Raw genomic sequence first — 27,413 nt, forward strand, 5'->3', positions numbered from 1 at the left:
CTGACACTTATAGCCAGAAAGCTGTCTAAGAGCAGGTTTAACCTCTCTACTGTTAGAAAGCCGGATCAACTCAGAATACCTAAGAGTGAATTAAACTATTTTGAAAAAGCAATTAAGGGAATAAACTGGAATGATCTCTTGTCCTATACAGACGTGGAAGCTGATAGTCAGGTTTTTCTGTCCACAATCCAGACTACAATAAATGGCTTCCTAAAGAAAATCAAATCCAAACCTGGCCAAAACTTTTTTATTAACATAATTGGTGAAGCAAAGGGAAATTCTAAATTGATATAGGAGAATCTAAAAAAGTTAACAGGGAAAGAACATAGTAACACTGCAAAAAGACTAGAAATCATGGTGAATAACAATCTAACACAGGATGCAGTCGAAATAGCAATAGCCTTCAATTCCTACTTTATTGACTCTGTCAGGGTACTGACACAGAACCCCTCCACTGGTTTCTTGGGCTCAGTGCTAGTGAATGACACTCAACCTGTCTTCATCATAAGGGAGGTTTCTGAGTCAAAGGTGAACAAAGTGATTAGCTCACTAAAGAACTCTAAAGCCAAAGATGTGTTTGGGATGGACTCTACCTTTCTTAAAAACTACAAAGAGTCACTCATTGGCCCCATTACTAAGGTCACCAACACATCTATTGGTCTCGATGTGTTTCCAAGGGATGAAGTCGGCCATAATAACGGCCATCTTTAAATCAGGCGACCCTGCTGACGTGAGTAACTACAGGCCCATTAGTATACTACCTGTGGTGTCAAAGGTTGTTGAAAAGTGTGTAGCAGAACAACTGATTGCCCACCTCAACAACAGCCCCTTCACATTACACTCCATGCAGTTTGGCTTCAGAGCTAAACACTCCACAGAAACGGCCAACTGCTTTCTTCTGAAAATGTGAAGTCCAAGATGGACAAGGGGGTGCTGTTGGGGCTGTGTTTCTGGACCTAAGGAAGGCTTTTGATACTGTTAACCATGAGATTCTCATCACAAAATTGTCCAAGTTCAACTTTTCCCCTGATGCCTTGAGATGGATGAAATCATACCTTGAAGGCAGAACTCAGTGTGTCAGAGTGAGCAATGAGCTGTCGCCCACTCGTAGCTATGATGTGGGCATGCCCCAAGGGTCAATACTGGGGCCCCTCCTGTTCAGCCTGTACATTAATGATCTGCCTTGTGTCTGTACTGGGTCTGGAGTTCAAATGTATGCAGATGATACAGTGATATATGTGCATGCAAAGAGCAAACAACAAGCTGCACAAGAACTCACTACTGTAATGGTCCAGGTTACAAAGTGGCTCAGTGACTCGTGTTTGCATCTCAATGTGAAAAAAACTGTTTGCATGTTCTTCACAAAGAGGGCAACAGATGCTAAGCCAGATGTCCAGGTGGTATCCGATTTTAAGTACCTTGGCATCATACTTGATTCCAACCTCTCTTTTAAAAAGCATGTGAAAAAGGTAATTCAAATAACTAAATTCAACCAAGCTCATTTCCGATTTATACGAAATTGTTTGACTACAGAGGTAGCAAAACTGTACTTCAACTCTATGATACTCCCCCTCTTAACATACTGCTTGACTAGTTGGGCCCAAGCTTGCTATACAACATTAAAACCTATTCAGTCTGTCTACAAACAGGCTCTCAAAGTGCTTGATAGGAAGCCCAATAGCCATAATCATTGTCACATCCTTAGAAAGCATGAGCTCTTGAGTTGGGAAAATCTTGTGCAATACACCGACGCATGTCTTGTATTCAAGATCCTTAATGGCCTGGCTCCCCCTCCACTCAATATTTTTGTCAAACAGAAAACCCAGACATATGGCAGCAGATCCACAAGGTCTGCCATGAGAAGTGACTGTATAGTTCCCCTAAGGAAAAGCACCTTTAGTAAATCTGCATTCTCTGTGAGAGCTTCCCATGTCTGGAATACATTGCCATCAGACACACATAACTGCACCACATATCACACTTTCACAAAATGCTTGAAGACATGGCTAAAGGTCAATCAGATTTGTGAACATGGTCCCTAGCTGTGTGTTGCCGCTTTCCATGTTGTCTGTTGTCTGTAGCTTGTGAGGTGTGGAAACACTTTGTTGCTTTTATGAATTTTGTTTTGTCTTTTTTGCTCTGTCTGTATGCTTTTGCTTGTCCTATGTTGCTCTGTCTGTATGCTATGTCTTGCTTGTCCTATGTTGCTATGTCTTGCTTGTTCTATGTTGCTATTGTTTATATTGTAATTGTTTTTAATAACCTGCCCAGGGACTGCGGTTGAAAATTAGCCGGCTGGCTAAAACCGGCACTTTTACTGAAACGTTGATTAATGTGCACTGTCCCTGTAAAAATAAAAAATAAACTAAATAAACTAAACTAAACTCTCTTTCTTATTGGTCTATTAGAATACCAAGGATAGGATAAGTAATCCTTCTCACCCCCTTTAAGATTTAGATGCACTATTGTAAAGTGACTATTCTACTGGATGTCATAAGGTGAATGCACCAATTTGTAAGTCGCTCTGGATAAGAGCGTCTGCTAAATGACTTAAATGTAAATGTAATGTATTAACTAATTTGCCGTTTGGTGATGTCACCGGGCAGGCCGAAACACCATCCCACCAAAACAGGCTGATATTTCAGCGGGTATTTTCAAACAGCTAAAAGGGCATTATCATAATCATTACAGTAATATTCCAAACTCATAGTGTGTGAATATATACGGTATAAAACACAGGAAATCACATTTTTGACTGCAAGGGAGCAGTAACATTTTAATGAGGAGCAGTAAGTAACATTTACATTTGAGTCATTTAGCACCTGCTCTTATCCAGAGCAACTTACAGTAGTGAGAGCATACACATTTGTACTTTTTTTTTCAATCTAGTCCCCATGGGAATCAAACCCACAACCCTGGCGTTGCAAGCACCATGCTCTACCAACTAAACTGCACGCACGCACATCAGGTTGCCGAAGCACCTGCCCTTTTTCCCTCCTATGAGAAAAGTGCCCTTTCAGATTGATGTTTTTTTTTTTAATGATTCAACTTTTATTTCACTCGTAGTCTATTTTCTCTCTTATTATTTAAATGAATTGCAAACTAGATTATTTCTCAATTTTTGAATCTTGTAGATTCTGCCCTCACACGAGCGCGGCACTGCACTCGACCTTCTGGCAGAAGCTACCGTTGCCGAACAGTAGTGTAGCAGTGGCTCCCTTTAAAGTTGCATATGTCATCAACACACGAAAGGCTTCAACTGGACTGTTTCTTAGTGGGCCTAAAATCAAGATGCCAGCAGCAGAACAAACGCCAATCACCGGTAAATACCAGTTAGATTGTTTCAACAGCATAGCTAACTAGCTAGCTAGCTGATTTACGTAATATACATTCACCATGATAAATTGATAGCCCACCCCTCTTTGCCGGCTCTTTGAGCAGTAGGCTAAACTCTTGCTTACAGTGGGGTGAGTGTGACTTTGCAGAAAATAATGGCCTCCAAATGTCTTTGTAAGGCCCTTCCTCACCTCACCAATAAGGTCATTAGTTAGTTTTCACTGAGGCTTTTCAAGCCCCTAATAAACAAACAAGCCTCCTTGACAATAACACTCAGGAAGCCACGTCTCTACAGCTCCATGCTGTGTAATTTCAAGGCTGGGTGATTTTACCGTTTCACTCCTAAACAGAAAACAGCAGCATTCATTATTCACAGTTTCTAGGAAAAAACAACAACGTAATAATCAGATTAAAGAGGGGGAAACAAGAGATTCTATTTTTCATAATAAACTAACAGATTATGAAAGGGGCAAGTTGTGAGGATTTTATTTTATTCATGCTTTATTTAACCAGATGAGTCCCATTGCAGATGCTTTATCCAGTCCACTGAAATATCTACCTGCCAATATACAGTATCTGATCAAATCAAATAGATTTATAAACCCCTTCTTACATCAGCTGATATCTCAAAGTCCTGTACAGAAACCCAGCCTAAAACCCCAAACAGCAAGCAATGCTGGTGTAGAAGCATGGTGCCTGGCTAGGAAAAACTCCCTAGAAAGACCAGAACCTAGGAAGAAACCTAGAGAAGAACCAGGCAATGAGGGGTGGCCAGTCCTCTTCTGGCTGTGCTGGGTGGAGATTATAACAGAACATGGCCAAGATGTTCAAATGTTCATAGATGACCAGCAGGGTCAAATAATAATAATCATCACAGTGGATGTCGAAGGTGCAACAGGTCAGCACCTCAGGAGTAAATGTCAGTTGGCTTTTCATAGCCGATCATTCAGAGTATCTCTACCACTCCTGCTGTCTCTAGAGAGTTGAAAACAGCAGGTCTGGGACAGGTAGCACGTCCGGTGAACAGGTCAGGGTTCCATAGCCACAGGCAGAACCGTTGAAACTGGAGCAGCAGCACGGCCAGTCAAAGGTTTTTCTTTATTTGTACTACATTGTAGAAAATAGCGAAGACATCATAACTATGAAATAACACCCATGGAATCATGTGGTAACCAAAAAGGGGTTAAACAAATCAAAACACATCTTAGATTTGAGATTTTCCAAAATAGCCACCATTTACAACTTTGCACACTCTTGGCATTTCAGCTTCACCTGGAATGCTTTTCCAACAGTCTTTCCCCATATGCTGAGCACTTGTTGTCTGCTTTTCCTTCACTCTGCGGTCCAACTCAACCCAAACCATCTCAATTGTGTTGAGGTCGGGTGATTGTGGAGGCCAGGTCATCTGAGGCAGGAGACCATCACTCTCCTTCTTGGTCAAATGGCCCTTACACAGCCTGGAGGTGTGTTGGGTCATTGTCCACTAAGCGCAAACCAGATGGGATGGCGTATCGCTGCAGAATGCTGTGGTAACCATGCTGGGTAAGTGTGATTTCAATTCTAAATAAATCACCAACAGTGTCATCAGCAAAGCACCTCCACACCTCCTCCTCCATGCTTCACGTTGGGAACCACACATGTGGAGATCATCTGTTCACCTACTCTGTGTCTCACAAACATGCTAGTAGGAACCAAAGATTTGGACCAAAGGACCGATTTCCACTGGTCTAATGTCCATTGCTCGTGTTTCTTGGCCCAAGTAAGTCTCTTCTTCTTATAGATGTCCTTTAGTAGTGTTTTTTTTTGTTTCTTTGACCACGAAGGCCTGATTCGCGCAGTCTCCTCTGAACAGTTGATGTTGAGATGTGTCTGTTACTTGAACTCTGGGAAGCATTTATTTGAGCTGCAATATCTGAGGTGCAGTTAACACTCATGAATGTATCCTCTGCAGCCGAGGTAACTCTGGGTCTTCCTTTCCTGTGGTGGTCTTTATGAGAGCTAGTTTCATAACGCTTGATGGTTTTTGCGACTGCATTTGAAGAAACTTTCAAAGTTCTTGAAATTCACCGAATTGACTGACCTTCATGTCTTAAAGTAATGGCGGACTTGGTATTTTACCAACTTCGGCAATCTTCTGTATACCACCCCTAACTTGCCACAATACAACCGATTGGCTCAAATGCAAGGCACACCTGTTAACTAAAATGCATTCATGGAGCTGGTTGAGAGGATGCCAAGAGTGTGCAAAGCTGTCATCAAGGCTACCTTGAAGAATCTCTCATATAAAATCTATTTTGATTTGTTTAACACTTTTTTGGTTACTCCATGATTCCATATGTGTTATTTCATAGATTTGACGTCTTCACTATTATTCTACAATGTAGGAAATAGTTTTAAAAAATAAACAAAAACCCTGGAATGAGCAGGTGTGTCTGAACCCATGACTGGTACTGTACATCTAATCCAACACTCTCCACAAGCATGTGTAATGGATTTGAAAAATGTAAATATATTTTTGCTGTATTTTAATACATTTTCATCTATGACTGTTAGGAACTCTGAGATAAAGTTTCACACTGGCATCGTTGCAAGAAACGTTGTATCGGTAGAATCAGAGCCTATGGCTTGTTGCTGATATTTTCAAATGAGGAAGGATCAACTTACATCTATGAGAAGGAAAGATTCTGAGCTAAACCGCAGCAAATGCAAATTTGCTCAGGTTAAAAATACCTGCCGTCACATTTTCCCAAAAGCAGATGACAAATCGATGATGGGGGTGACAAACGCGATGCCGTTGAGAGTTTTTTTGCAGACTTATAACACTTTAGAAGCATCGCTTCATCCTTCTCTCGTTTTTAATCTTTCTCTCTCCTTTCCTCGTCTCGGCCCTCTCCCCCTTCTCCCCCAGGCCCCCACTAAACACAGTTGAGATTCTAACTAAGAGACATCAGAGCCAAAAAGTGGCACAGCTAAAATACTTCCCTCTCCGTCTCTCTCTCTCTCTCCCTCCTTCCTTCTCTGCCTTCTCTCCCCATTTGCCACATCAACCCACTATAAAATGAAGTTAGACATCAGAGATGTTTTCTGCCGCTAAGAAAAAGGGCTCCATCCAACATATTACATTCCTCCCTCGGTCCCTGCATCTCTCTCCCTCCCTCCTCTCTTCTACCTGTAGTGGCAGTATCTTCAGGGTTGTGAGCCTTTTCCCCAGAGGATCTATCAACTAAGAAGTGTGTGTGTGTGTGTGTTTGTGTGTGTGTGTGTTTATACAACGGGTTAGTCTAATCTTGAATGCTGATTGGTTAAAACGGCATTCCAACAGGTGTCTATTCCACAAGTTACCACCGACTAAATATATATACACATTTTATTTGTCATATGCGCTGAATACAACAGTGAAATTCTTACTTACAAGCCCTTAACCAACAATACAGTTTTAAGAAAAATAAGTGTTAAAGTAAAAAATAAAAATAACAAATAATTAAAGAGCACTAGGTTTTGGCCTTTTAGGGAGTTTTTCCTAGACTACACCTGCATTGCTTGCTGTTTGGGGTTTTATTTCTGTACAGCACTTTGAGATATCTGATGTACGAAGGGCTATATAAATCAATTTGATTTGATTTGATTTAAAGAGCACCGGTACAGACTCAATGTGCGGGGGCACAGGTTAGTCGAGGTAATTGAGGTAATATGTACATGTAGGTAGAGTTAAAGTGACTATGCATAGATATTAACAGAGTAGCAGCAGCATAAAAGAGGGTTTAGGTAGGGGGGACAATGCAAATAGTAATTTGCTCTTCAGGAGTCTTATGGCTTGGGGTTAGAAGCTGTTAAGCCTGTTCGACCTAGACTTGGTGCTCCGGTATCGCTTTCTGTGCGGTAGCAAAGAGAACAGTCTATGACTAGGGTGGATTTGACCATTTTTAGGGCCTTCCTCTGACAACGCCTGGTATAGAGGTCCTGGATGGCAGTTTGATCTGAATGCGTAGTCCACTGTCTCATCATCCCAGACAGGCACTTTATAAAATTGATCTCCACTATAAAAAGCAGCTAGACATTATCTCACATTTCTTTTAGACTAACATTTCGTTTTTCAACAGAGGAGATTTGTATAAATCTTGCGGTCTGTCTCTCTGACATTTGCAACATTGTTTGAATATTCAAATTCAGTCTCCAGCCGTCCCATAGTAATTAACTTGTTGGGAGTCGGAACGAGACAGACAGGCAGGAAGCATTTCTCAGCCAGTTGAAATCATGAATCAGCATGATTCATTTTTATGGATTTACAGTGGGGAGAACAAGTATTTGATACATTGCGGATTTTGCAGGTTTTCCTACTTACAAAGCATGTAGAGGTCTGTAATTTTTATCATAGGTACACTTCAACTGCGAGAGACGGATTCGAAAACAAAAATTGTATGATTTTTAAGTAATTCATTTGCATTTTATTGCATGACATAAGTATTTGATCACCTACCAACGAGTAAGAATTCCTGGCTCTCACAGACCTGTTAGTTTTTGTAGACCTGTTCTCCACTCATTACCTGTATTAACGGCACCTGTTTGAACTCGCTACCTGTATAAAAGACAGCTATCCACACACTCAATCAAACAGACTCCAAAATGGCCAAGACCAGAGAGCTGTGTAAGGACATCAGGGATAATATTGTAGACCTGCACAAGGCTGGATGGGCTACAGGACAATAGGCAAGCAGCTTGGTGAGAAGGCAACAACTCTTGGCGCAATTATTAGAAAATGGAAGAAGTTCAAGATGACGATCAATCACCCTCGGTCTGGGGCTCCATGCAAGATTCCACCTCGTGGGGCATCAATGATCATGAGGAAGGTGAGGGATCAGCCCAGAACTACACGGCAGGACCTGGTCAATGACCTGAAGAGAGCTGGGACCACAGTCTCAAAGAAAACCATTAGTAACACACTACGCCGTCATGGATTAAAATCCTACAGCGCACGCAAGGTCCCCCTGCTCAAGCCAGCGCATGTCCAGGCCCGTCTGAAGTTTGCCAATGACTATCTGGATGATCCAGAGGAGGAATAGGAGAAGGTCATGTGGTCTGATGAGTAAAAAATAGAGCTTTTTAGTCTAAACTCCACTCGCCGTGTTTGGAGGAAGAAGAAGGATGAGTACAACCCCAAGAACACCATCCCAACCGTGAAGCATGGAGGTGGAAACTACATTCTTTGGGGATGCTTTTCTGCAAAGGGGACAGGACGACTGCACCATATTGAGGGAAGGATGGATGGGGCCATGTATCGCGAGATCTTGACCAACAACCTCCTTCCCTCAGTAAGAGCATTGAAGATGGGTCGTGGCTGGGTCTTCCAGCATGACAATGACCTGAAACACACAGCCAGAGCAACTAAGGAGTGGCTCCGTAAGAAGCATCTCAAAGTCCTGAAGTGGCCTAGCCAGTCTCCAGACCTGAACCCAATAGAAAATCCTTGGAGGGAGCTGAAAGTCCGTATTACCCAGCGACAGCCCCAAAACCTGAAGGATCTGGAGAACGTCTGTATGGAGGAGTGGGCCAAAATCCCTGCTGCAGTGTGTGCAAACCTGGTCAAGAACTACAGGAAATGTATGATCTCTGTAATTGCAAACAAAGGTTTCTGTATCAAATATTAAGTTTGGCTTTTTTGATGTATCAAATACTTATGTCATGCAATAAAATGCAAATGAATTACTTAAAAATCATACAATGTGATTTTCTGGATTTTTGTTTTAGATTCCGTCTCTCACAGTTGAAGTGTACCTATGATAAAAAATGACAGACCTCTACATGCTTTGTAAGTAGGAAAACCTGCAAAATCGGCAGTGTATGAAATACTTGTTTTCCCCACTGTATATACAAAGAAATGCCAATTGAAAAAAGGTAAAATTAAACAAAGTGCAGCTTGTCTTTCCAGCTTCAGTTTGAAGTGATTGTGTTAGCTGTGTTGTTGGCTAGCACCTCTGAACAGTGTCCTGACGAGTGAGCACATTTGCTAGGCGGAATCGCGCCTCATTAGCTCATTGTTATGGATGTATCCCAAAAAATGTAACTTGAGGTTAAACGAATGCCAATGCAGCTACTTTTATGTTATTCTGGCTGCACTTTTTGACGTGTCTGTAAGTTAGCTGTAGTTGGCTAGGTAGCAAGCAAGGGATAAGAACGTTGCCAGCCAGTATGACAATGGAACATTTAGAACTAACGACTGGTTGATGATGATTCAGATCCTACATACATTTGTTAATTAATAGTTCCTTTTCCCTAAATCAGCTGACCCAGTGTTTATATTTAAATGTAAAAAAAAATTGGATTGAAAAAAAAAAAACTATTTAAAACAAAACCAAAACAGATTTGATATGTTTTTCTTTTCAGAAGGCACAGAAGTGAAAGTGCTTTATGTCACCAGACCCGAAACAAAAAACTGTACTATAATATAACCGGACGAAGTCCTCTGCGAATGTCCTTTACGAATGTCTCGACAATCCTGTGACACGTTTTTAATTGAACATGTAAGCAATTAGCATTGGAATAAATCATTTATGTATTATGTATTATTGACTTTGTCTCGGGCCTAACAACACCCGTGCCAATATATCCTTCAAACACCGGCTTCTCGTGCATCATCACTTACGCGCGTGCCCCGCATGCCCTATCAATCATCCTCTCTTTGACTGTCCGCCAAGCACTAACAAGTCAGGAGAAAAAAAGGTTCCTAAAGGGTTCTGTGGCTGTCCCCATTAGGAGAACCCTGGTTGGTTTCAGGTAGAACCCTTTTGGGATCCAGGTGGAACCAAAAAGGCTTATTCAAAGGATTCTCCTATGGAGACAGCCAAAAAATCCTTTTAGATTCTAGATTATTTTTCTATGAGTGTACTCCAGACCAAACAAACAGTAACGCAAGACAGGATCTCTTCATCTGTTGCTGTCTAGTGAGTCATGTCTTCCCAGCGAAATCATGCTTTTAAAAACCCTCACGTTGTCTCTCTAATAAACCAATCTTCCAAGTGGGGTTCCTAACATCATTTAAGACGATGATTCAAACAGGCATATGTCTCCTTCACTAATAACCCAAACACACCCCACGAGAGATCACAAGAATGAGTACATGAGCTGCTACGCTTGTGAAAAACAACACCACCACTTCAGCCCTAATTTCGTGGTTCTTTTTGCGATCTTCCCCAGCCTGGGAAGAAATAGTTGCTTTGACTCGGACAGACTCATATAGACTACCATGCTAATGAGGAAGACAGTCCTGGGATGGAATGTCCTCTGAAGCATATAGACAGCGTAGGACGGACTGACAAAATTCGCCACATCCCCATTTCCTCTCCTTCCCTCCCATCCCCCTCTTCCCAGGACACTCAAGGAGAGGACAGGGTACATCTACATGCTATATTAATAAATGACTCTGTCGTTTGTGTGGTGTCTGATTCTCTGTCTACAAATCACAGCCTGTTCGTACTTGTCATTTACGATATGGATTGATGCTAAATAAGATGAACATAGCCACGAGATATAAACCACACAACATACACATTATACTGAACATACCACCTACACATTCATGCGGGCACACACACACACCCACACCCACACACACACAAACCCAGTGTGTAACCGGTTGGCTGTTCTCTGCTCTGGGCTTTGTGATATCTCGTGACACATGTAGTGTTTCCAGGTCTGCCCCTGTCAGATCCTATTTCACTCACACTGAGGCGGAGTATGTGTATACGCGCATGTGTGTTCGTGTGTGTGTGTATGCATGTGTGTGTGCATGCACGTGTGTCCATGGTAAAGTGTCTGTGTTTGTGCGTGTGTGTATTTTTGTTTTTGTGTGTTAGAGAGAGGCAGAGAGGCATTCTAGGAAAGGCTCTCCTGTAACACATCTCAATCCCCCATGTCTGATTGATTCTGACAGGGTGATGACCTCACTATGTCTGATGTTTGATTTGTCGGCTGACACTCAGTGACCCCGACCTGTTTACCCACACTCCTTTGGGTCACCCCCAATACATTTGTATCTAGACACAGAGAAAAACCTGGGAATGATATTTGGATTTATTTCTGCAGAATTTGGGTGTAGTGATTTGTCACAGAAGGCTAAGCAACTCAGCTTTTTCTGAGCAGAGAGAGAGAGAGAAAGGGGGGAAGGAGGGGAGAGAGAGAACGAGAGAGCGAGGGGGTGCGAGAGAAGGCAGGGAAGGAGGCTATAGGGAAATCCTGCTTTGACCTGTACAGAGAAAGTAGCATCCAACATGTATGGTCTTTAAAAAATCTCTCTCGCTTTCTTATTCTTCCGCTTTCTCTGTAGTCGACCCATGTTTAAGTCCTCCTCCTCCCTCCCTTTCTTTCTGTCTTCCTCCCTCTCTATCTAAACTCTTCTCTCTCTGTTGTTCTTAGGTCTTACATAAGCCATATATACATTTACATTTAAGTCATTTAGCAGATGCTCTTATCCAGAGCGACTTACAAATTGGTGCATTCACCTTATGACATCTAGTGGAACAGCCACTTTACAATAGTGCATCTAAATCTTTTAAGGGGGGAGAAGGATTACTTTATCCTATCCTAGGTATTCCTTAAAGAGGTGGGGTTTCAGGTGTCTCCGGAAGGTGGTGATTGACTCCGCTGTCCTGGCGTCGTGAGGGAGTTTGTTCCACCATTGGGGAGCCAGAGCAGCGAACAGTTTTGACTGGGCTGAGCGGGAACTGTACTTCCTCAGTGGTAGGGAGGCGAGCAGGCCAGAGGTGGATGAACGCAGTGCCCTTGTTTGGGTGTAGGGCCTGATCAGAGCCTGGAGGTACTGAGGTGCCGTTCCCCTCACAGCTCCGTAGGCAAGCACCATGGTCTTGTAGCGGATGCGAGCTTCAACTGGAAGCCAGTGGAGAGAGCGGAGGAGCGGGGTGACGTGAGAGAACTTGGGAAGGTTGAACACCAGACGGGCTGCGGCGTTCTGGATGAGTTGTAGGGGTTTAATGGCACAGGCAGGGAGCCCAGCCAACAGCGAGTTGCAGTAATCCAGACGGGAGATGACAAGTGCCTGGATTAGGACCTGCGCCGCTTCCTGTGTGAGGCAGGGTCGTACTCTGCGGATGTTGTAGAGCATGAACCTACAGGAACGGGGCCGCCTTGATGTTAGTTGAGAACAACAGGGTGTTGTCCAGGATCACGCCAAGGTTCTTAGCGCTCTGGGAGGAGGACACAATGGAGTTGTCAACCGTGATGGCGAGATCATGGAACGGGCAGTCCTTCCCCGGGAGGAAGAGCAGCTCCGTCTTGCCGAGGTTCAGCTTGAGGTGGTGATCCGTCATCCACACTGATATGTCTGCCAGACATGCAGAGATGCGATTCACCACCTGGTCATCAGAAGGAGGAAAGGAGAAGATTAATTGTGTGTCGTCTGCATAGCAATGATAGGAGAGACCATGTGGGGTTATGACAGAGCCAAGTGACTTGGTGTATAGCGAGAATAGGAGAGGGCCTAGAACAGAGCCCTGCCTGGGGCAGTGTGGGAAGTGTTGGATGAGAGCGAGAGGGAAAAGGATACAAGGTAGTGGTCGGAGACTTGGAGGGGAGTTGCAATGAGGTTAGTGGAAGAACAGCATCTAGTAAAGATGAGGTCGAGCGTATTGCCTGCCTTGTGAGTAGGGGGGGAAGGTGAGAGGGTGAGGTCAAAAGAGGAAAGGAGTGGAAAGAAGGAGGCAGAGAGGAATGAGTCAAAGGTAGACGTGGGGGGTTAAAGTCGCCCAGAACTGTGAGAGGTGAGCCGTCCTCAGGAAAGGAGCTTATCAAGACATCAAGCTCATTGATGAACTTTCCGAGGGGACCTGGAGGGCGATAAATGATAAGGATGTTAAGCTTGAAAGGGCTGGTAACTGTGACAGCATGAAATTCAAAGGAGGCGATAGACAGATGGGTAAGGGAGAAAGAGAGAATGACCACTTGGGAGAGATGAGGATCCCGGTGCCACCACCCCGCTGACCAGAAGCTCTCGGGGTGTGCGAGAACACGTGGGCGGACGAAGAGAGAGCAGTAGGAGTAGCAGTGTTATCTGTGGTGATCCATGTTTCCGTCAGTGCCAAGAAGTCGAGGGACTGGAGGGAGGCATAGGCTGAGATGAACTCTGCCTTGTTGGCCGCAGATCGGCAGTTCCAGAGGCTACCGGAGACCTGGAACTCCACGTGGGTCGTGCGCGCTGGGACCACCAGATTAGGTGGCCGCGGCCACGCGGTGTGGAGCGTTTGTATGGTCTGTGCAGAGAGGAGATAACAGGGATAGACAGACACATAGTTGACAGGCTACAGAAGAGGCTACGCTAATGCAAGGAGATTGGAATGACACGTGGACTACACGTCTCGAATGTTCAGAAAGTTAAGCTTACGTAGCAAGAATCTTATTGACTAAAATGATTAAAATGATACAGTACTGCTGAAGTAGGCTAGCTGGCAGTGGCTGCGTTGTTGACTTTGTAGACTAGCTGGCAGTGGCTGCGTTGTTGACACTACACTAATCAAGTCGTTCCGTTGAGTGTAATAGTTTCTACAGTGCTGCTATTCGGGGGCTAGCTGGCTAGCTAGCAGTGTTGATTACGTTACGTTGCTAAAAGAACGACAATAGCTGGCTAGCTAACCTAGAAAATCGCTCTAGACTACACAATTATCTTTGATACACAGACGGCTATGTAGCTAGCTATGTAGCTAGCTACGATCAAACAAATCAAACCGTTGTGCTGTAATGAAATGAAATGAAAATGTGATACTACCTGTGGAGCGAAGCGGAATGCGACCGGGTTGTTGAGTGCGGAAGTTCTATTCAGTAGACGTTGGCTAGCTGTTGGCTAGCTAGCAGTGTCTCCTATGTTAAGGACGACAAATAGCTGGCTAGCTAACCTCGGTAAATTAAGATAATCACTCTAAGACTACACGCTCTAAACTACACAATTATCTTGGATACGAAGACAGCAAAGACAACTATGTAGCTAGCTAACACTACACTAATCAAGTCGTTCAGTTGAGTGTAATAGTTTCTACAGTGCTGCTATTCGGTAGACGGTGGACGTTTGCTAGCTGGCTAGCTGCTGGGCAGATAGCAGTGTAGACTATGTTAGGACGACGAAATACGAAGTTGCAATAGAAGTGCTGACTGTTTCACTTTGTTGTCCTCTTTCTTTTCCTTTTTCTTCTGTCCTTCTTTTGTCCTTATTTTGTCTTCCTTTCTTCTGTTAACTAGATATTTTTTGTTGTTATTCTTTGTAAGCTAGCTATCTTCTTCCAGGAGAGTCCCTAGCAACTGCTTAGCAACAAGTAAACAATTCTGCTAGCAATTCAGCTAGCTAAGATAACTGTACAATTTTATGAAAAATAGTTAATTTTTCAAAAGCCTGTCTTTTTTGGTTTGTTCCTTGTTTTGTCTTCTATTGATTCTTGCAGTTCTCTTGATTTTTTCGATGTACTTCACTCTAAAAAACCATTTAAATCTCAATATATACAGGAGCTCATTTTTCAGCAGGTGCTCAATTTAGAACATATATATATATATATATATATATATATACATATATATCTGAAGTGCATTTTGCTATATCACCGTCTCATCTCTTAAAGCTAGAATCTAGCCTAGAGGTTAGAGCATTGGGCCCGTCTTTCCTTTTTTTGGGTTGTGATTGGCAGGTACATGGTGACCCACCTGATGGAGGCGGACCTCAACAATATCGTCAAGTGTCAGAACCTGACGGACGACCACGTTCAGTTCGTCATATACCAGATCCTCCGGAGTCTCAAGGTAGGCCTTTGTGTGTGTGTGTGTTTTCATAGGTGCAGGTATAGGTTGTCATAGTATTGTCATTGTCAGTATATCCATTCAGCAGACATCATCCACAGAGTAAGTTACATCAAACTTACAGTGTATGTCAAAAGTTTGGACACACCTACTCATTCAAAGGTTTTTATTGATTTTACTATTTTCTACATTGTAGAATAATAGTGAAGACAACAAAACTATGAAGTGTTAAATCAAAACATGTTTTGTATTTTGAGATTCTTCAAAGTAGCCACCCTTTGCCTTGATGACAGCTTTGCACATTTGGCATTCTCTCAACCAGTTTCACCTGGAATGCTTTTTCCAACACTTGTTGGCTGCTTTTTGGTTGGAGCGTTGGGCCAGTAACCGAAAGGTTTCTAGATCGAATCCCCGAGCTGACAAGGTAAAAATCTGTCATTCTACCCCTGAGCAAGACAGTTAACCCATTAAAAGACAGTTAACCCATTAAGGCAGCTACCCGCACCTCTCTGATTCAGAGGGGTTGGGTTAAATGCGGAAGACACATTTCAGTTGTAGAGCTGAGTAGGTATCCCCCTTTCCCTTAGTTGCTACATTCATTTAACTTCTAAATGAATGATATATACCCATTGATTCTTGAAGAATATAACTTATATATGCCTCATGAGCTAAGTTCAACTGTCGTACCCCATCAGAACCCAAAATATAAACTTGCTTTACTCAAATGTTTGTCAATGTAAATGTAAAGAAGCACTGTATAGCCTCACAACTAGACGTGTGATATCATGGATGAACAGTCCATGTAACCATTGCTCTGTCTATGAATTTTAGAGTGGTTACATTTCTCCAGGCCTATTCCTCAGCTTTTTACCTAAACAGAAGTGGGGTATCCTCTTTGTCATTGTTTTAATGAAGTATTCTAGCTTTAAGTGGTCATAGGGCCTATCTTACGTCCTAATGGTCTTAGGGCCTATCGTCTCCAGCTTACTGTTTCAGGGGGCTTTATAGTGGTAAGTGGACCCTGACAGAACGACATGTGAAGATTACCATGTGATTATGTTGACTGTTAACACTATGGCTAAAGGCTTATCCCCGAGACCAGGCCATTCAGGGCAAAAATCATAACCAGACCTCCTCTTTAAACACTGAGAGTCTGTCATTGTTAAATAAATACTTGAGTAAATACTTGAGTAAATATTCCGTTTGGTTTCAAATTCGTTGACTGCCATTTTGCTTCTTGAAATGTATTTGAACTTTTAATCACTGTCCATCCACAAAAACAACCTTTTATGGACATAAGAGTGTACATGGCTAAGAGAAATGTACTGTAGACGTTAATTACCTGTCAAAGTTAAAGTGACCAGGAAGTAAGAAGCAGAACATTTGGAGTAGCGACACACCACTGTGTTTTATACTTTATAAAACACTTATACATTTTACACGGTGTTCGGCTGGGTTTTTACCAACTCCTGGAGCTGACATGAGCTAGCTCGATTACCTGGCTGTCACTGTCAAAGCTTGTCTCACATCGTGGTTGGTTCCTGTAGATCACTGTTTCTGATATCTGAGTATAAGCACGTCAAACTTCAGTCGTCTCCTCGGTCTACACTACTGGCTTAAATCCTGCTCTTGGTCGATGGATTTGGAGATCAATTGACAATTTTGACAAATTCTGGGTGAGGCCCAAGTTTTGGATGGCTTGCATCCAAACGGGAGTGGGGGAAGTGTTATCTCGGGCTAACATCGAGGGCCTCCTCCTCCTCCTCTTACAAAACATTGACAAAAAAACACACAAAAAAAAAAACCACTGCCTATTTCACGTCGTCGACATTTGGTGTATAATTTCACTGCAAGGAAATGCTTCATTCTGCCGGAGTTAATATTAAGGCTGTGAAAGGTTATCGACCTAGAGTCAGTGTCCAGATTTCAGGTTTCATTTAACCCACCTGAACAATAGGCTACCGTTCCCTTGACGTGCCATGAGCCTATTTGAAGTTCAGCTCTTGTGACTGTCGAATGTGTATAGTGCCGCTATCATCGTCTGTTAACGCTTCACCAAATCTTTCCCCAAAAAAATGACTTTTACTCTTTAATTTTCAACTCTCCATTTCGCAGCTTTTCCCTTATTGAATTATACTCCGACATTGTCCTTTTTGCCTCCAAGGATCTACGTGAACTTTTTCTGCTCAAAAAGCATTTGGTGACCTTCTGAAAAGAAATCACACCGGACAGTTGAGGTAATTATGGACAAAGATACCTCTGTTAATTCAGTTTTTAATGGAGCGGTAGGGTAGCCTAGTGGTTAGAGCGTTGCACTAGTAGTCGAAAGGTTGTAAGTTCAAATCCCCGAGCTGACAAGGTAAAAATCTGTCTTTCTGCCTCTGAACAGGCAGTTTAACCACTGTTCCTAGACCGTCATTGAAGATAAGAATTTGTTCTTAACTGAAAAATATTTTTAGTTTATTTAAATTCCGCCAAAAAATAAGATAATGGTCTTCATTAGAAACCTTGTACCTACTGGCACTGTGGTTGGATGCCTCAGTCCAATCGACATTAGATGACGCATATGGAAATACATATATTTATGAAGAGACAGAATATCATCCCGAATGAGAGAAAAAAAAAAACGTTCTGCCGTTCCCATGTTCAATGCCAGTGCAAAAATCAAATATACGTAAACATCACGCAGAAAGGCCAAGGACTGTAATAGCAGGAGTGGCAACGGGAAAACCCAATAGTCATTTTATTCTGAGCTGGAAGCAGTATTGGATGACCATCCCACCACCCACCGTTCATTCTGGACAGTGCTGTGGAGGCTAGAGTTATTGAGCCGCTGAGTGCTTTATAAACTTTTTTTTTGTAACGTGAAGAATAGTCTAATTCAGTTGCAGATTAGAAAACAATAGTCATATTATAGTCTACAGTGGCTTGTCTATGGAAATGTTATAGAAGTCCACACTGGTTAGATCTAAAGGTACAGGCGGAAAATTAGGCCAACACATTATACCGTGCCGTACATTTGTGCTGTGACTCCATCATAGTCTGTCCAATGATCCCTAATACATTTCTCGTTCAGTATGTCTAGATGAATAAAAGTCACAATGTTACTAAATTATCACTGATCAATGATTTGGAGGAAATCAATCAGTCATTTATTTAGCATGCCACATTTTTGTTGCTTTGGTAAAAAAACATTTAGGCCTATAACCTACTTAATAAGAATCTGACCCCTGAAATATAATGCAATCCTTTTTCGATTTGATTATATTCGGTGAGCCTTTTAGCCTTTTCCAGCCAAATCGCTAGCAATAAAGTGCATAGCTTTCTGCAAGCATGAGTGAGGCCACTTCCACGGTTACAAATCACTCGGAATTAAAACAAAGATCATGAGCTGATGTATTCCCAACATGTTCAGTACACACTGCATCAAGGCCTAGATTGCCTGGCAGTGAAGAAAGAGTGAGGGCGAGAAGGATCGGTGGGATGAGAGGGTGTGAGGGTGTAAGAGGGGATGAGCGAGGCGAGAGGGAGTGAGAGAGGCGAGCTCTATACCTGTCAAAGTCCCCATTGCAGAGTGCTCTGACTGGAATGGTGAATGACTGCCAAACTGGATTCAACGTATTTTTCACCACCTCTGTCTTATGGCAGATAGTAAACCTGCAGGAGAGAGTGAGGGGGTAGAGAGAGGAGAGAGGGGAGAAAACAGAGAGAGTTGGGCAGGAGTAAAGAAAGGAGATCGGAAAGAAGAGAAGACCAGAGGGGAAGAGAAAGATAAGCGAGGAGAGACAGACAAGGACAGAATGTATCCGGTTAAAAGACAAGGCAATTCATAGTGTTGAAAACAGCAACTTCATGATAGCGTCCGTGTATAATCTTTGTTTACCGACATCGCTGTCCAAACAAAGGTGTGTGTTTTTGGCCTTCACTATTATAACGACTCTCTCTCCTCCCTCACACAGGTGTGATACAATTTGCATATTGTTTTGATACTTGAGTGCCTTACCTAACAGGGACTGCACACCAACCCAGTGTGTCCACCCACCACAATTCTGCTTGAGCAGATCTAGATTTGCACAATATTGTGTGTTCCCTCTGTTATCCTGAGCTGTGGGATTTACTTCATCTTGCCTCGTTGCCTTCGGTCCTTTGGCCATTAGAACAGCACGGTCCATTTAGCAGCATCCGCCAAGTACTCATTTCTATGTGTGTTTGTGTGTGTGCCGTGTCCGCCCGCTAATTTGTCCCTCTCCTCTCTCCTACACAGACACTTTTAGCACATCTGTGCTGGCCACTGTCCCCTCTTGTCACTTTAAGAAATGCCTGAATGAAGATAAGGGCTAAGATGTGCAGGCTCTCTCTAAACCAGTGGCCCTTAAATGGTCTGACACCGCTCGCTGCAAGGGCCTCTGGGACAACAGAGTGCACTCTGGTAGCCTGTTAGGGGATTGGGGGCTGTTGTATAGCGCATTCTCTCTGGGTATGGCTCATGCACACACACACACATACACACGTACACACACACGCTGGAAGCCTGTTAAGGAATGAGGAGGTGCTGTATGGTCCCTGGTGGGTTTGGCTCAGTCCTGCTGGTGTGTGTTTAATTTATTTATACAAAGACCTGTTTGCCTTCTGTGTGTTCCCTCTAATTGCATTCTCCACCGCACCAATTCTCCACTGCATAATTTGTCACACTGTAGAGATACAGTAAACCAGTGTGATTGGTAATGCAAGACATGACACCCACCATTGTTCTGAAATAGTTTAGAAACGGATAAGATTAGCATTCCTGCAACATTATTTTGTTGGAATATAATTAGATTTCTGGGAAATTAAGCTAATTGATTGCACCCAAATTGGACATTTTAATTTGTAGGATTCATAGAAAATTCAAGAAATATAGTACCTAAGAAATGCTTTTCTAATAATGAGTAAGACATGAGGAATCCAAAGAAATTGTCAAAAGCCTCCCACAGACCTCCCAGACCCCACCCCAATCCCAACCCAACAAAGAGTATACAGTACAGCGCTGCGGCTTGGAGTATTGTTTCTTCATCCTATGTTATGTATTCTCAGTGAATTTTGGTTTTACATTTTTTTTTAAACATTTTTAAACAGTGTTCAGAGAATTTTGTCATTAAAGGTATGTTTATGTCCCATCCTTTATGTCCACATTACCATGTTATGACCACTAGGTGGTGTGGTTCCTGCTATTGGGTGATTTTTATTAATACCCCCCTCATGTTATAGGGATAGTTCACTGAATTACACAATGACATTGGTTTCCTTACCCTATAAGCAGTCTATGGATAAGGTACTACAGCAATCCATGTTTTGGTTTTGTTTACCTGGCCACTGATTCAAATGCTAACTCTTTTGCATTTGTGGCACAATTCCAATGCAAGTCAATGGTACCTATTATAATTTTTGCATTTCATGTCCACATTTTCTGTTAGTAACATCATTGAGTTACACATTAGTTTTTTGATATTTTTGATGATTTGGACATGAAGCATGAAAATGCTAACACAGGTACCATAACCAAAGCATGGGTTGCTGTCATGCCTTGTTCATAGACTGCTTACATGGTAAGGAAACGAATATGTGATTTTGTAATTCGGGTGAACTATCCCTTTAACAGGATCACAGAACACAGAGCCTTACGTTCCGTCTTCGTTGCTCCTGTAGAACACCATGAAAGGATCTGACTTGCCAAAGAAGTCCTTCTTGTCCAGTTTGTTGGCACAGAACTGCATCGTTGCACTGTCCTTTGGGGGTGAGGAGAGAGAGAGAGAGAGAGAGAGAGAGAGAGAGAGAGAGAGAGAGAGAGAGAGAGAGAGAGAGAGAGAGAGAGAGAGAGAGAGAGAGAGAGAGAGAGAGAGAGAGAGAGAGAGAGAGAGAGAGAGAATATTTCAACTTAATGATTCAGTTGATTAATATTGTTGTTTGTGCTTTTTTCCCCTGTTTGTTGTAGTCACTCATCTGTTTGTGTCAAATGAAAGGCAAAATGCATTTTGCATTCTAATCAATTCACCACTACTGCCACAATTACGACCAAGCCACCTCCATCTCAGTGTGTGTGTTTGTGTGCGTCTATGTGTGCGCGTGTGTCCGTGTGCGAGAGCACACGTGTGCTTGTGTTTCATCTCTTGCAGTAAGGATGAATATGAGAGCTCATTAGGGGTACACCGGGAGCTCTTGGGAGAAACAGAGCCACATAAATTCTACAGTAATGATGCCTACAAACCAACCCTACTCATCCCCATGTTCCAGAGAAGGACTGTGTCCCAGATGGCACCCTATTCCCTACATAGTGCACATGAAAGGAATAGGGTGCCATTTGGGATACAGACGAGATTATGTTACAACCTCTAACTCCCTGGTGCCTAGGTCAATCTCTGATGGTTGGGGGGGGGGGGCATGCTCTCCAACCAGTCAGTAATCCCCAGTCGAACCAACACTGATTCCATTGGCCAGTATGACTGATCCTAAAGAGTAGCACTGCAGCATGAGTAAAACTCCTCAGGTCAGACAGTCCCACTAATGTCCTCTCAGACCTGTCACAGACAGCATACACTGTGCCTGATCGTTGACCGACAAATCTGCCAAATTACAAATTCAATTGCTACATCACCGAAAAGTTATTATAGCTGAAACATTCCAAGACAATGACAATCCATTTCAGGAGAAGTTTACTTTTATACAACCAAATCTCTATTTTTGAGGAACTTTCTCCACTCGCGATACACTTCCCCATGGCTCATTCTACAGTATGGGAGGTGCGAATAAAAACACCAAATATAAATTGCAAAGCTCTCACAGTATAGTGATGCAGGGTCTTTAGATGTTGTGCACATTAAATTGTGTTTTATTCAAAAATGGTTAGTTCCATTCAATCTACAAACGATACCCCATAATGACGAAGCAAAAACAGCTTTTTAGAAATTGAATAACAAAAAAAACCTCCCGGAAATATAACATTTACATAAGCATTCAGACCCTTTACTCAGTACTTTGTTGAAGCACCTTTGGCAGCGATTACAGCTTAGAATCTTCTTGGGTATGATGCTACAAGCTTGGCACGCCTGTGTTTGGGGCGTTTCTCCCATTCTTCTCTGCAGGTCCTCTCAAGGTCTGTCAGGTTTGATGTGGAGCGTCGCTGCACAGCTATTTTCAGGTCTCTCCAGAGATGTTTCATCGGGTTCAAGTTTGGGCTCTTGCGGGGCCACTCAAGGATATTGAGACTAGTCCCGAAGCCACTCCTGCGTTGTCTTGGCTGTGTTGGTCGTTGTCCTGTTGGAAGGTGAACCGTCGCCCCAGTCCGAGGTCCTGAGCGCTCTGGAGCAGGTTGTCATCAAGGATCTCTCTGTACTTTGCTCCATTCATCTTCGCCTTGATCCTGGCTAGTCTCCCAGTCCCTGCAGCTGAAAAACATCCCCACAGCATGATGTGGCCACCACCATAGGGATGGTGCTCGATTTCCTCCAGACGTGACGCTTGGTTTTCAGGCCAAAGAGTTCACTTGTGGTTTCATCAGACCAGAGAATCTTGTTTCTCAAGGTCTGAGTGTATTTAGGTGCCCTTTAGCAAACTCCAAGCAGGCTGTCCTGTCCCTTTTACAGAGGAGTGGGTTCCGTCTGGCCACTCTACCATAAAGGCCTGATTAGTGGAGTGCTGCAGAGATGGTTGTCCTTCTGGAAGGTGCTCCCATCTCCACAGAGGAACTCTACAGCTCTGTCAGAGTGACCCTCGGGTTCTTGGTCACCTCCCTGACCAAGGACCTTCTCCCAGAATGCTCAGTTTGGCCAGGCAGCCAGCACTAGGAAGTGTCTTGGTGGTTCCAAACTTCTTCAATTTAAGAATGATGGAGGACACTGTTCTCGGGGACACAATCCTGTCTTGGCGATCTACGGACAATTCCTTCGACCTCATGGCTTGGTATTTGCTCTGACATGCACTGAGAACTTTGGGACCTTATGTGGACAAGTGTGTGCTTTCCCAAATCATGTCCAAACGATTGAATTTACCACCGGTGTACGCCAATCAAGTTGGAGAAACGTCTCAAGGATGATCAATGGAAACGGGATGCACCTGAGCTCAATTTCGAATCTCATAGCAAAGGGACTGAGTTTAAAAAAACTGTTTTCGGTTCGTCATTATGGGTTATTGTGTGTAGATTGATGAGGAAAAAAACAAATGTAATCCATTTTAGAATAAGGCGTTAACATAACAAAATGTGGGAAACGTCGACGGGTCTGAATGCTTTCTGAAGGCACGGTGCATTCCATTTTGTTGCAACTCGAGCTAAACATCTCTGTCCATTCTAGCAGCAGGCTACACGGAGAATGGAACAGGTGGATAGGGAAAACCGTTCGAGTTGCACAAAATGGGATATAACGTTGTGGATAAAGTTTGGAATCACACCATTTCATGTGTACAACATCTAAAGACCTGCATCCCTACATTGAGAGTGTTTCCTGTTCTGAAATGGTGTATTTGGGTACAAAACGAGGATGAGGAAGTGTATCACTGGTTGGGGTGAGTTTCTCAAAAACAAGTGAAATCACATGCCATTTACATTCAAAATACAGAATTGGTTGTAAAAAAGCTAAATTCTCCTTTAAGAATGTAAATTAGCAGTAAGACTTGAATAATTCAAGCGTCATTCTAAATTACTGTTGTTGTCTGTCTAACTCTGTCTCTCTCTGGGGACCACTATGTTTGTTTGCTAAAGACATTCTGAAGAAGCTATGGGTCTGAGTCCCAAATGGCACCCTATTCCCTACCTAGTGCACTGCTTTTGACTGGAGCCCAATGGACCCCGGTCAAAAGCGGTGCACTATATAGGGAATAGTGTGCCATTTTGGACACAGCTGCAAAAAAAAAAAAAAAAAAGAGGCATTTTTCTGTAGGAGCTCCTTGTAAATCAGCCCGGGCAGAGTTTGTAGCTGGCTAATCTTACCATGGGAGTAGAGATTGAATAGCTTTGTTATCTAAAGAGCTGAAGTGCCAGCAGACAGCCAAAGCAGTGGGCATCAGGAAGATAAACACCTCTCCTGTTGTTGTTGGAGGGCCCGAGGCTCTACATTGGACACTACCGGCGCTAGCTGCACCTCGTAATGATACTGCTAATGGCTTTTTAATGTTGAAGCAGATCTACTTTGTGTGAGTGTGATGGTTTGGGTGAGTGGGAGAAAGTGTGTGTGTCGCTGTGCATGGTTTGTGTGTGTCCGTGTGTGTGTCTGTCCTAGGTCCTGTCTCATTATCACTCTCAGTCAGACTTAGACTGCAGGCTGTGTTCAGTGAGTACAATCACACTCCTCTCCACAGTGGCCCGACGTTTGAAATCACTAAAATACTATTTAATGTAATTTTTCCCACCATTCATCCTATTCTCCTAGGTATGGGTCTCAAACTTGTTAAACGTGTCAATAAAACATGTATACAAATAAATGAGTGACATTCATGATGTTCTGGGTCAAGAAACAAGATTCTTGCTGCACAGGAATGGTGCAACCATGCTGATCAGAGGCTGATCAACACACTCAACGCGATTTTTGACAAACTATGATTTATGGCGTCGGATCACCGACGATCTGATGGATTTGTGACTTTTTTACATGCATCAAACATTTGGCTCTATCTCTTATCAACCCTGGGAAAAGAGCATCTGAAAGAGGACATTCTCTGCAACATTTAGACAAGGGAAACTGTACATAGTGTTCTATGTTTACTGTACTTACTGTAAAAGAGTCTAGTGACAAATTCGGCTACATCTCAGACTGCCTTTGGGGAGCTTTGACACTGAGGGTTTGTACATTTCTGATAGCATCTAGTGACTTTTCCCACTGAATTCTGCCGCAAACGAGCGTGGGAAAAGCTGTCTGTGCAACAGAAGTCACAGCAATGTCACAGCACAAGGGGGGTGGGAGATGGGACGAAAACACTATGACGGGTACTGCAGCTGTGCCGCAGCAAGACAAATTGGTGGTGTGACATTGTCATGGCAATGGCAAAACGTCATCTAGCGACTTCTAGCAACAAATCAAGGCGCCAATAGCGATGCTCACTGATGAATAGTTGGCAACATTGAACGCCTCGTCAAAGAGATCGCATTTATTCTGGGAGACCGCAAAACATAACTTCTAAATTCAAGACAGGAGAAGTAAATTGTTTCAGATGATAATAAAAACACTTTTCTTTTAGTTACTTTTTTTCTCAGCTTGTTTCTAATCCTTTCTAGCTCGACAAACTAGATTACACAGAGTAGCCAGCTAGCAAACCAAATAGCTTTGAAGACATTAGTGTGCATCTTCCATTATTTAACTATGTAGGTGGTAGATGTTTTACTTTTGTAAACAGGGCAGAGGAAAGCAACATTCACCACCACAGTAATGCTGTTTATATTGATATTTATACTGAATTAAGCACTTAAGGGACCTCATGGGCACCATTAACCTTTTCACATAATTTAAGGATACATTTAACCTCAATATGCTTTGTGCAACTGCTTTAAATGAAGGGAATGTTAATGGAAAAGGGGAAAATGTACATAAAATGTTTTATGCATTATCTACAGAATAGGGTGCCATTTGGGACGGAGCCTGTATCTTCCCTATGGAGCGATTAAAATCGACTCAGTCCATTCTAAAATAAATATAAGAGAATGGAATTTCACATTGTCTATACATTCTACTTCTATGGTTTGACTAAACATGGTCACCACTCCCTCTAGCTCCTCTGTCATCTCCATACCCACCATACTGCTTATTTTTGTTCATAGTGCTTAGTTTTTCCAGATCAGCAGTAATACAGTTGAAAAGGGAATTTGGAAGGGAATTCAGGGCAACAGAGACACCATCTTGGATTGTTGAATACAGGGACCATTTTTTTTGGAGGGAGCACTGAGAACTAGCAATGTCCGGCTACTAACTCAGACTAGCATTTAGCGCCTTCGCGTTCTCATTGGGAACAATGTTTAAACTAGTGCTAGTGTTGGTCAGTGTTAGCGCCACAGCACTCCCATTTGGATCAATGTCAGAATAGCACTAACGCCTTAGTTTAACATGGTTCCTAATGGGAATGCTATCACTAGGGTTGGTCAAAAGTTTGGACACACCTATTCATTCAAGAGTTTTTCTTTATTTTGACTATTTTCTGCATATTATAATAGTGAAGATATCAAAACTATGAAACAACACATATGGAATATTGTAGTAACCCCCAAAAACATCTGGTTTGCCCTTAGTGGGACTATAATTTGTTTTTCAAAAGGATAATGACCGAAAACACACCTCCAGGCTGTGTAAGGGCTACTTGACCAAGGAGATGGATTGCTGCATCAGATGACCTGGCCTCCACAATCACCTGACCTCAACCCAATTGAGATGGTTTGGGTTGAGTTGGACCATAGAGTGAAGGAAAAGAAGCCAACAAGTGTTCAGCATATGTGGGAACTCCTTCAAGACTATTGGAAAAGCATTCCTCATGAAGCTGGTTGAGAGAATGCCCAGAGTGTGCAAAGCTGTCATCAGCTTGGGTGGCTACTTTTTATAAAATATTATTTAATTTGTTGAACACTTTTTTGGGTTACTACATTATTCCATATGTGTTATTTCATAGTTTTGATGTCTTCACTATTATCCTACAATGTAGAAAATAGTTTTCAAAAATAAGACAAACCCTTGAATGAGTAGGTGTGTCCAAACTTTTGTCTGGTACTGTAAGGCATGACGTATTTGAGGAATATCCACAGATCAGATTTGTTGAATGTGAGCTTGCCAACCAAGGCCAACCCATCCCGGGTTGACTTCAAAGTGCGATGCGAATTTGAACAAAGAGGTACGCTACAACAGGACATGCGGCATTTCTATTGAAAAAAGACAATTTCCCCGACTTTCCCAAAAACAGATGTTCCAACGTGTAAATGAGAGAGAGGCCTATTAGACTGGTTCTCAGGGCTGCCAACTTTTGAAGAAAGCTTGGAGTGAGATTTTCCTTGTGAATTTCATTCCTTGGCACAACTGCTGGACTTGGCATCCTCCCCCAGGACTATTTTACTGTTTTAAAACAAATTTATTGCAATTCTACGTGTTTTGTCATGGCTTAGGCCAGGGTAAAACACTTTTTTTTTATGATAATACATAAATAAAACATAGATCAGGTGTATTCAGGATGCTTTACATTAAATGAACACTCAGAATTTGACGACTTTGTTACTTTGAGATTTTTTGGGGCAATTAATTTAATGTATGCTAAAATGTCAGGTATTTTTTTAGGTAGTTTGACACTTT

The 27,413-nt window shown here is 42.6% G+C and overlaps 1 protein-coding gene across 2 annotated transcripts in view; it reads right to left on the reverse strand.

Annotated features, from left to right (window-relative positions):
• Nucleotides 1–27,413, reverse strand: part of LOC118399920 (copine-5) — a 227,055-nt gene that overhangs the window by 44,694 nt on the left and 154,948 nt on the right. For both annotated transcript variants that reach the window (XM_052473214.1, XM_052473213.1), the window contains 2 exons: nucleotides 20,785–20,888; nucleotides 18,676–18,780 (listed from right to left, as the gene is read on the reverse strand). In XM_052473214.1, coding sequence (XP_052329174.1) covers nucleotides 18,676–18,780; nucleotides 20,785–20,888 — 209 coding nt within the window. The remainder of the gene's footprint in view (nucleotides 1–18,675; nucleotides 18,781–20,784; nucleotides 20,889–27,413) is intronic.

The sequence above is a fragment of the Oncorhynchus keta genome, chromosome 21 (genome assembly GCF_023373465.1).
Source record: "Oncorhynchus keta strain PuntledgeMale-10-30-2019 chromosome 21, Oket_V2, whole genome shotgun sequence".
Taxonomy (NCBI): domain Eukaryota; kingdom Metazoa; phylum Chordata; class Actinopteri; order Salmoniformes; family Salmonidae; genus Oncorhynchus; species Oncorhynchus keta.